Raw genomic sequence first — 12301 nt, 5'->3', positions numbered from 1 at the left:
TCACGGGACAACATTGCAAAATTGATTTTATTTTTATACATTATCGGGATATAAAAACGTTTTCAGTGTAAACTTAAACGACTAAAATCAGATATAAAGTATGTAGAAAAGATAATGGAGCTATATATTTTAAAGTAATAGCCTATAATCTTTGAGAATTTACAATCAACAACATAAAAGAAAGACAATCAGGCCCACCTAGACTTTCAGCAATAGAACACATCATTAGCCATGTCAAAATGCGTAGAATTGTAGGAAATAAGCTTAAAAAACTGAAAATGTTGCTCTCAGGTTCATGGCAGAATGTATACAATTACAGGAGATTAGCTTTGAAATGGCTACATTTTTCCCCCGCTGCTAAGATTATATTTCTGACTTATTCTTTGGTCTGTGCATGTGTTTTTAAACGCTCAACCCCTATGGTGGGTTGCGACTCAAAACACACCTCAATTTGTGGGTCATGAAGCAAAACGCTTTGTGAACCCCTGAGCTAGAGCACACAGTGTCCCTTCATGACAACGGCTGAGTGAACTGACGTGAAAAGGACAATCACAACACACACGCTATCCTCCCAACACACACGCTATCCTCCCAACACACACGCTATCCTCTCAACACACACGCTATCCTCCCAACACACACGCTATCCTCCCAACACACACGCTATCCTCCCAACACACACACTATCCTCCCAACACACACTCTATCCTCCCAACACACACGCTATCGTCACAACACACACGCTATCCTCACAACACACACGCTATCCTCCCAACACACACACTATCCTCCCAACACACACACTATTCTCCCAACACACACTCTATCCTCCCAACACACACGCTATCGTCACAACACACACGCTATCCTCACAACACACACGCTATCCTCACAACACACACTCTATCCTCCCAACACACACGCTATCGTCACAACACACGTGCTATCCTCACAACACACACGCTATCCTCACAACACACACGCTATCCTCACAACACACACGCTATCCTCACAACACACACGCTGTCCTCACAAGTCATTAGGTGGCCTGCTGGGGGTGTGTGACACGCATGTCATGTGTTTGTGCTAACGGGGTAGACCCACACACAGGGCACCCAAGTGCCCGAGACTGGCAGCTTTGTCTTGGCACAGTGCCATGGCACCAGTCGTTATCACACCCTCGTCACCACTTAACCTCATTTGAAAATTTAGTGTCCATTTCACATGTTAATTGGAGTCAATTGAGCCGAGCCTGGCACCACTTGGAGCTTTAATTAATGGCAGGGTAATTTGTTTCTGTCAGGCAATCGGAGGATAGGGGTTAGAAGTGTGTGTGAGAGAATATATTTTTTAGATCTGGGTTCATATGCCATGTCTGTTAGGCTGAAAATGATTATATTGCATCCTACAGTCATGGAGAGAGAAACCCCAGCCAACTAATCTCATTTTTCCAGTTCCTTCAAATCTGCTGACCCTGATAGGGGCAAGGGGCTATAGGGTAGGAGCTAGGGGCTACAGAAGGGGTCACCAACCTTTTCTAGTATGAGAGCTACTTGAATGAAAAATGTTGTGAGCTACTAATTATTTTCTGGCTTTCAAATAGGCACATACTTTTCTTCTCCCCTGCAACTCTTCCCCAGGTCCTTAGTGTACAAGAGAATGCAGCGCACTATGTTTTCGATCAATATACCTTGTAAAATAATGGTTCATAAACCATTTTTTCACGCTCAAAATTACAACTGTCCATACAGAAACAACGGAATTGGATTGTTCTGAGGCTATGTCAATGGTTAAATCATATCAAAAGGCCATTTTTTGTATAATTCCCCTTTAATCGAGCATCCGGCCCTTTAATTGCACATCTAGCTAGTGAGGAATGTGCCATCTAATGTGCTGGTCTAGTGATGGTTCTGTACTGCTGCTGCTCATTTCATGGTAGAGTTTGCAGATAACATATAATATACAAATGATATACTTCCTCATGATATACTTCTACTAGGTAAGCCTACTCTGCATCAACCTGTTGGGGATCCCTGGGTTAGGGTAAGCACCTGGGTGTCCTAAACATTTCCTAATCCTAACTGACCTGTTGTCTCTGTGTACAGGTGTCGTGGGTGTCGACCAGCTCCTCCTGTAGGCGTGTCACTTCCTCCTGTAGCTGTGTCACTTCCTGCTCCAGCTGTGTGTGAGTGACCAGATGTTTGCGGTGGGAGGCGGCAAGGTCCAGGTGAAGAAATTGCAGGGTTCTCTCTAGCCCCGCCTTCTCCTGGCTCTGCTTCTCTAGTTCCTCCTCCCTGCGAACATACTCTGCCCTCATCTGTAGCAGGGCCTGTTCGCAATTGGCCAAGCGCTCTACCTGCTCTGTGGATTGCTGTTGAGAAGTCAATACACATTATTATTTATAGGGATGGTGGTACTGGTATTCTTAAAAATAACTTGCTGGTGACATATATCTCCACACTGCTATATGCTCCCAAAACTGCTCTGCTCGATTGATGCCCATTGGTTTAACTGTTAAGTTTCAGTACAGTTAGGGTGACCACCTCCTGGATTGTGTGGGACCGCTACGCATTTTGGCCCTTTGTCCCGCAACCAAAACAATTATGTCCTCCATTTTATCATCAAATTCAAACACCACTAATTTAGAAAAAAAAGGTGGATGTGTCCCATATTTCAGTCAGACATTCCAACCTGTCTCTTGAAGTCATGTTGAGCTCATATACAGTGCTTTCGGAAAGTATTCAAGCCAAGCGTCAGGAGAAAACCTGGCACCATCCCTATGGTGAAGCATGGTGGTGGCAGCATCATGCAATGGGGATGTTTTTCATTGGCAGGGACTGGGAGACTAGTCAGGATCGGGACAAAAATGAATGGAGCAAAGTACAGAGAGATCCTTGATGAAAACCTGCTCCAGAGTGTTCAGGACCTCAGATTGGAGTGAAGGTTTCACACAATGTGGCATTGTGTGTAGATTGATGAGGAAAAACTATTTAATACATTTTTGAATAAGCCTGAAACCTAACAAATGTGGAAAAAGTCAAGGGGTCTGAATACTTTCCGAAGGCACTATGTATGTATGTGTATATATATACTGTGGGGAGAACAAGTATTTGATACACTGCCAATTTTGCAGGTTTTCCCACTTACAAAGCATGTAGAGGTCTGTAATTATTTATCATAGGTACAAATCAACTGTGACAGATGGAATCTAAAACAAAAATCCAGAAAATCACATTGTATGATTTTTAAGTAATTAATTTGCTAAATTAAATTAATTTTATTGCATGACATAAGTATTTGACACATCAGAAAAGCAGAACTTAATATTTGGTACAGAAAACTTTGTTTGCAATTACAGAATGTAATGAACTTCGTCTGTTGTTAGAAGAAAGTCAGACCGAAATGCAGCGTGTAGGTTACTCATGACATTTAATGAAGAAAATGCTGTACATGAAATAACTGAGAATACAAAACAACAAACGAGTGAAACTAATACAGCCTATCTGGTGACTAACACGGGTCGTTGTCATGCTGGAAGACCTAGCCACGACCCATCTTCAATGCTCTTACTGAGGGAAGGAGGTTGTTGACCAAGATCTCGAGATACATGGCCCCATCCATCCTCCCCTCAATACGGTGCAGTCGTCCTCTCCCCTTTGCAGAAAAGCATCCCCAAAGAATGATGTTTCCACCTCCATGCTTCACGGCTGGGATGGTGTTCTTGGGGTTGTAATCATCCTTCTTCTTCCTCCAAACACGGCGAGTGGAGTTTAGACCAAAAAGCTCTATTTTTGTCTCCTCAGACCACATGACCTTCTCCCATTCCTCCTCTGGATCATCCAGATGGTCATTGGCAAACTTCAGACGGGCCTGGACATGAGCTGGCTTGAGCAGGGGGACCTTGCGTGCGCTGCAGGATTTTAATCCATGACGGCGTAGTGTGTTACTAATGGTTCTCTTTGAGACTGTGGTCCCAGCTCTCTTATGGTCATTGACCAGGTCCTGCCGTGTAGTTCTGGGCTGATCCCTCACCTTCCTCATGATTATTGATGCCCCACAAGGTGAGATCTTGCATGGAGCCCCAGACCGAGGGTGATTGACCATCATCTTGAACTTCTTCCATTTTCTAATAACTGCGCCGACAGTTGTTGCCTTCTCACCAAGCTGCTTGCCTATTGTCCTGTAGCCCATCCCAGCCTTGTGCAGGTCTACAATTGTATCCCTGATGTCCTTACACAGCTCTCTGGTCTTGGCCATTGTGGAGAGGTTGGAGTCTGTTTGATTGAGTGTGTTGACAGGTGTCTTTTATACAGGTAACGATTTCAAACAGGTGCAGTTAATACAGGTAATGAGTGGAGAACAGGAGTCTTCTTAAAGAAAAACAAAACAGACAGACAGACAGACAGACAGTCACTCAGACAGACAGACAGACAGACAGACAGACAGACAGACAGACAGACAGACAGACAGACAGACAGACAGACAGACAGACAGACAGACAGACAGACAGACAGACAGACAGTGACTCAGACAGACAGACAGGCAGACATGTAGGGACACAGACAGACAGTGACTCAGACAGACAGTGACTCAGACAGGCAGACATGTAGGGACACAGACAGACAGTGACTCAGACAGACAGACACAGACAGACTTGTAGGGACACAGACAGACAGTGACTCAGACAGAATTGTAGGGACACAGACAGACAGTGACTCTGACAGACAGACACAGACAGACTTGTAGGGACACAGACAGACAGTGACTCAGACAGACAGACACAGACAGACGTGTAGGGACACAGACAGACAGTGACTCAGACAGACAGACAGTCACTCAGACAGACAGACAGACAGACAGACAGACAGACAGTGACTCAGACAGACAGACAGACAGACAGACAGGCAGACATGTAGGGACACAGACAGACAGTGACTCAGACAGACAGTGACTCAGACAGGAAGACATGTAGGGACACAGACAGACAGTGACTCAGACAGACAGACACAGACAGACTTGTAGGGACACAGACAGACAGTGACACAGACAGTGACTCAGACAGACAGACACAGACAGACACAGACAGTGACTCAGACAGACAGACACAGACAGACACAGACAGACAGTGACACAGACAGACACAGACAGTGACTCAGACAGACAGACACAGACAGTGACTCAGACAGACAGACAGACTTGTAGGGACACAGACAGACAGTGACTCAGACAGACAGACACAGACAGTGACTCAGACAGACCGACACAGACAGTGACTCAGACAGACAGACAGACTTGTAGGGACACAGACAGACAGTGACTCAGACAGACAGACAGACAGACAGACAGACAGACAGACAGACAGACAGACAGACAGACAGACAGACAGACAGACAGACAGACAGACAGACAGACAGACAGACAGACAGATAGACAGTGACTCAGACAGACAGTGACTCAGACAGACAGATAGACAGATAGACAGACAGACAGACAGACAGACAGACAGACAGACAGACAGACAGACAGACAGACAGACAGACAGACAGACAGACAGACTATGGACATATTTGACTGAATTATCCAGTGTGTGTGTGCGTGTGTACGTCCTGCAAACCCTTCTCTCTGTCTAGTTATTTGTAATGGAGTGTGAAGACGCGTGTCGTTCCCAGCACAAGCAGAGTCAAACACAATCCCACAACATCAATCGGATCTAAGACAACACACCACCATCCCTTGGCCTAGTGGTGCATTACACACACATATACTGTTCACACACACTGTACACACACATATACTGTTCACACATACTGTACACACACACACACATATACTGTTCACACACACTGTTCACACATACTGTACACACACACACTGTACACACATACTGTTCACACATACTGTACACACACACACATACTGTTCACACATACTGTACACACACACATACTGTACACACACATATATACTGTACACACCCGTAAACTGTTTCACATACTGTACACACACATATATACTGTACACACACATACTGTACACACACACTGTACACACATACTGTTCACACATACTGTACACACACATACTGTACACACACATACTGTTCACACATACTGTACACACATACTGTACACACATACTGTTCACACACACACACATACTGTTCACACATACTGTACACACATACTGTACACACATACTGTTCACACACACACATACTGTACACACATACTGTTCACACACACACATACTGTTCACACACACATACTGTTCACACATACTGTACACACACACATACTGTACACACACTTACTGTACACACCCGTAAACTGTTCACATACTGTACACACACATACTGTACACACACACTGTACACACACACATACTGTACACACACACATACTGTACACACATACTGTGCACACACACTTACTGTACACACCCGTATACTGTTCACACATACTGTACACACCCATAAACTGTTCAGACATACTGTACACACACATATATACTGTACACACAAACATACTGTTCACACACACTGTACACACACATATACTGTACACACACATACACACATCATCATTTGCAAATAAATTCCTTCAAAATCCTACAATGTGATTTTCTGGATTTTTTTCCCCTCATTTTGTCTGTCATAGTTGAAGTGTACCTATGATGAAAATTACAGGCCTCTCTCATCTTTTTAAGTGGGAGAACTTGCACAATTGGTAGCTGACTAAATCATTTTTTGCCCCACTGTATATACTGTTCACACATACTGTACACACCCATATATACTGTTCACACATACCGTACACACACGTACACTGTTCACACGTACCCTGGACACAGACAGTGACTCAGACAGACAGTGACTCAGACAGACAGACAGACAGACAGACAGACAGACAGACAGACAGACAGACAGACAGACAGACAGACAGACAGACAGACAGACAGACAGACAGACAGACAGACAGACAGACAGACAGACAGACAGACAGACAGACAGACAGACAGACAGAAACAGAGAGTGCAGTGAGACTGGAGGTAGAGAATTACTGAAACACCAACTACAGAGGAGATCCTCTCCTCAACAGAACCCACTCACATCTAACTCATTACACAATGTAATAAAGTATCAAATACAGACATTCTTCAAACAGCTAACTCTTTTATAACGCACAGATTCAATTTGATTTGATTAGAATGACATTCCGCCGTGTTGACCTTGTCAGCCGAGTTGAACCAAATTACATTTTCCCGTAATAAAGATTATTCATTTGTAGACAGACTCAGTAAATATCCTCAAACAGAGGCACGCACACACACACACACACACACACACACACACACACACACACACACACACACACACACACACACACACACACACACACACACACACACACACACACACACACACACACACACACACACACACACACACACACACACACACACACACACACACACACACACACACACACACACACACACAGTCCTCCACTGTCATTTCTGTTTTGCTCAGGATTGCTATCAATATAATATAATTTCACTGAACTTGCACCCATAACTCATGAACAGAACGATCATTATAGTTGCTACAATTATGAAAAAGGTCACTCAGATTACTTTTATTTAACTTGGCATACTGCAGACAATTTTCTCGAAGAGACTCACAAATTAAAATAAATATGAAACTAGGCATATGTATTATTGTAGCTAGCATTGTCCTTACTTCAGGTTAGGATATTAGACAATGCAGGGCAAAATAGCCCACAATTTTCAAGAAAAGGAAAATTGTATGAAGATGTAGTATGAAATACATATGGGGATGATATATCTACATACAGTAGATATTTATTCCTTTCCACTCTCTATATAAGTCTAGTGTCAACCATAACACTGACACACCTGAGTTTTCTGTGTGTCCACCTCTTGCCGTAGATGTTGTATGGTTCCTTCACACTGTTCCACTCTCTCACGCCCCTCCCTCAGAGCCATCTGATTGGCCTGCAGCTCGTCAGTCAGTTGGTCCAGGGCCTCCTCCGAGCGCTCCCATTGGCCAAGTTTTTCTTCGTAGCGCCCTTCCAGCTCTGTAAGCTCCGCCTTAACCCTGTCTACCACTGCCTTGGATTCAGTCAGCTGTCAATCAAAACCAAATAGAACAGGTTGACATTGCTCATTGGAGTAAAACTTGCATTTTGAAAGTGAGTGGTCCAATGCTAGAAACTAGTATAGACTACCTGTTGTTGTGTGTATCTGAGCTCCTCCTCCACACACTCGATGTGTCCCTGGAGCTGCTGCACCTTCTCCATGGCAACGCAGTACTTCTGTTTAAAGATGGCCGCCTTCTCCTCCTGGCCCTGAGTCCTGGACATGGTTTCACTCAGGTCCTCCTGGAGGTCCGTCAGTTGTTGTCTCAAAAGCTCTATCTCAGTGTCTTGTGTGTTTTCCAACCCTTTAGCTTCTTCAACCTACATCCACAGCAATACAAAAACATCACATTGGATATGATAGACAAAGATCAAAAGGTAAAAAAATATATATCATGAGTCATAATGTGCATCCACACGCAGACACACACTCTTTTGGTCACTAACTGACCCAGTAATACTGTACACTCCTAGTTTAAATAAGGGCCATGCTATCTGAGGTGGGAGTGAATGGGCCCTTCTCTACAGATAGTTTACAATACCACAGGACCTATCAGCCACAGAAGAGACAGAAGCTAGAGCGAGGAGCGAGGCGATTCGATCCAGCAGCCTTTCTGCTACTGGCCCAACGCTCTAACCACTAGGCTACCTGCCGCCCCTATTATTGTTGGGTGTAAATCTTTTTCTGTCCAGTTTGGTGTTGATCACTGAAAACAAGTGCGCAATAGTAGTAAAGAGTAGAACTGGTGGTTGATTCAGCTGCTAGAGAATCATTGTCCTTCTTAGCTTTCTTATTCTAATACTCAGATGAATCCAGGAAGTGAAATCTGACTGATCCTTGTGTTAAACTCAGACCCAGCCCACCTTTAGCGATCAGTGTTACACTAGACTAACGTCATTAATCCAGCTAACTGTTAAGGTTCAGAGTTAAAATTTGACAAAAGTAGATTAACTCCTAATACAGATCAGCCGGTGGGTTAACTCCCTCAGTACTGACAGCAGGCAGACCAGTTAGAGCCACTGGTTCACCGGAGTACTCCCAGCTGATTTAACTGGAGATTAACACACGCTAATACCAGTAATACCAGCTCCCAAGCACTGCACCTCTATGGCTGGGTAACGAGAGAGAGAGAGAAAAAGAGAAGAAATTTACCGTTTTGTAATAGGCTTTTCAGAGAAGTACCACACCTTCACTCCATTCATGTAAAAAAAAAACACTGTGGACATATTTGACTGAATTATCCAGTGTGTTGTGTGCGTGTGTACGTCCTGCAAACCCTTCTCTCTGTCTAGTTATTTGTAATGAAGTGTGAAGACGCGTGTCGTTCCCAGCACAAGTAGAGTCAAACACAATCCCACAACATCAATCGGATCTAAGACAACACACCACCATCCCTTGGCCTAGTGGTGCATTACACACACATATACTGTTCACACACACTGTACACACACATATACTGTTCACACACACACTGTACACACACACACACATACTGTTCACACATACTGTACACACATACTGTACACACACACACACATACTGTTCACACATACTGTGTACACACACATACTGTACACACACTTACTGTACACACCCGTAAACTGTTCACACATACTGTACACCCACATATATACTGTACACACACTTACTGTACACACCCGTAAACTGTTCACACACACATACTGTTCACACATACTGTACACACACATATATATACTGTTCACACATACTGTACACACACATATACTGTTCACACATACTGTACATACACATATATATACTGCTCACACATACTGTACACACACATATATATACTGTTCACACATACTGTACACACACATATACATACTGTTCACACATACTGTACACACACATATACTGTTCACACATACTGTACATACACATATATATACTGTTCACACATACTGTACACACACATATACTGTTCACACATACTGTACACACACGTATACGGTTCACACCCAAATGAATTTAAACAAGAGATGGGCAAATGACACACCTTTTGCAGGTCTTCGGATCAGTCTGGATTTCCACTTACTGTTGCACGTTAAAATAGTAAAAACACACAAGGTGCAATTTTCACATTTGTTTGTACATCAGCAGTTCTCTCTTGATATGCCAGTCACTGATAATCACTCAATTAGCCCATGTCGGATAACATTTATAGATTGGTAAGTTAGTCTAGTGTCCAGCTATCTAAACTTGTAGTGATCATGGTCAAATTACTGACCGTGGGGGTCCCCATTGACACAACACAGTTTGGCTTATGGCCCCCAAAAGGCTAGTGCTGGCTCTGAATACGTGTGGGTATGGATGTGGGTACACAGACCCGCGAGACACTGCAATCCTCATGAGGAGTTTAGATCGTCTGAGGCCCCCACCCCCATCAAAGATGCCCATTCCTAATTCAAACCATTCCATTTTGTAGGTTTTTAATCGAAGTCGAAGAACATAGCTGTTTGATAAGTGACATACAATGAGGGTAACAGAAGTGCTGTGATATTGTTGTGACTGTAATCAGGAGCTTGTGGTCCAGAGGAAAACGCCACACATCATAGTGACCTTTCAGACCTGCTTGTAGAACTGATAGTGTCCTGTAGAACGGACGGGTCTGTGTCTATTTGTGTCCATAATCACATGTTGTTTTTCCCAATGCTTTAACTCTCTTCAGCTCAACTATGCACTTCATCCTGCTTTGACCATGATGAGAGAATCAGTGACGTTCTTACCACAAGATGACTATTGTTGTTTGGTGTGCTAGTGATGTGAAACAGTAAATGTAAATCAGATACACCCCCCTTCTCACCTCTGGACAGACTCCTCACCTTCTCCAGAGCCTCCTGGTATCCCTCCTCTGCCAGCTGGAGCTTTCCCCTCAGCTCTGTGACCTCTGACCTGCGCTCTCTGACCTCGACCTGGGATCGGCTTAGCTCAGAGGAAGCCTGCTCTAATTGGCTGCTGAGCAGGAAGTGCCTGTGGCTCCAGCGCTCTGTGTCGACTCTGTGGTTCTGTTTCATTGAGTCTAGATCAGATGTTAGCTGCTCTATAGACATGTCCTGGGACTTCACCTGGACACAGAGGAGGGGGTTACTGTGTGAGTCTGTCTGCGTGTGTGTGTGTGTGTGTGTGTGTGTGTGTGTGTGTGTGTGTGTGTGTGTGTGTGTGTGTGTGTGTGTGTGTGTGTGTGTGTGTGTGTGTGTGTGTGTGTGTGTGTGTGTGTGTGTGTGTGTGTGTGTGTGTGTGTGTGTGTACCTGTTGCTGTGCGATACAGAGTGCATTCTGTATCTGTTGTCGTTCCATCACTTCCTGGTCTCTAAGCCCCTCCCCCTCTCTGACCATCTGCCTGAGAAGACACGCCTCTTCCTGTTGACCCTTGACCTTCTGATTCAGACGGCTGACCTCAGCCTCCAGCATGGCCAGCTGAGGGACACACACACACAAACAGACAGTGTGTACACGTACACAAAAGGTGTTGAAATACATATAGACCCATTAGAGATCTGAAATGTTGTCTCACCTCCTCCTGTGTCCCTTGATACTTCTGCTCCGCTTTACTCAGCTCTGTCCTCAACTGTAGAATCACCTGGAACACACCTGGTTTTAGACACACACACAACAAGGAAGGGTTTTAGGAGATGGTGCTGTACACCCACTACCGAACAGACCCACCTCTCCTTGTGCTGTGCAGTGTTTCTGGTTAGTAAGTGTGAGGTTTGTCTCCAGTCTCTCTTTCTCCCTGTTCAGAGCTGAACATTGATGGGAACAGTCCTCCATCTTGGAACTCAGCTGAGCCGTCTCCTCCTGCTGTTTTGCCAATGCAGACTCTCTACTGAGCAACTGGACAGAACATGTTGGTGTCAGCTGCCCTAAAATAACTGTTTAAAAAGACATGTTACTTTGAGGTGTGAATTACTATTGTACTTACCTCTTTTTTACAGTCAGAGAAGTTATTTCTAACCTCTGCTAGCTCCTTCAATAACACAGACAGCTTGCTGTCCTTCTTGTGGATCTGCAGACACACAAACAGACATACATAAAAACACATGTCAATATATCACATATCTGAAATAATCCAACAGTCTGCTTTCCATCCACTTACAAATATACATAAATGACAGGTGAG

General features: G+C 44.2%; 1 protein-coding gene across 1 annotated transcript in view; it reads right to left on the bottom strand.

Moving 5' to 3' along the window:
* Positions 1 to 12301, bottom strand: part of LOC123990403 (trichohyalin-like) — a 144632-nt gene that overhangs the window by 54190 nt on the left and 78141 nt on the right. Inside the window, exons 13-20 of the mRNA XM_046290958.1 lie at positions 12104 to 12187; positions 11848 to 12015; positions 11696 to 11761; positions 11431 to 11598; positions 11004 to 11246; positions 8247 to 8477; positions 7915 to 8145; positions 2087 to 2371 (exon numbers count right to left, since the gene is read on the bottom strand). Coding sequence (XP_046146914.1) covers positions 2087 to 2371; positions 7915 to 8145; positions 8247 to 8477; positions 11004 to 11246; positions 11431 to 11598; positions 11696 to 11761; positions 11848 to 12015; positions 12104 to 12187 — 1476 coding nt within the window. The remainder of the gene's footprint in view (positions 1 to 2086; positions 2372 to 7914; positions 8146 to 8246; positions 8478 to 11003; positions 11247 to 11430; positions 11599 to 11695; positions 11762 to 11847; positions 12016 to 12103; positions 12188 to 12301) is intronic.

Source organism: Oncorhynchus gorbuscha, linkage group LG12 (assembly GCF_021184085.1).
Source record: "Oncorhynchus gorbuscha isolate QuinsamMale2020 ecotype Even-year linkage group LG12, OgorEven_v1.0, whole genome shotgun sequence".
Classification (NCBI taxonomy): domain Eukaryota; kingdom Metazoa; phylum Chordata; class Actinopteri; order Salmoniformes; family Salmonidae; genus Oncorhynchus; species Oncorhynchus gorbuscha.
Note: the sequence above shows the minus strand (reverse complement) of the source record. Positions and strands in the feature narration are given on the sequence as shown.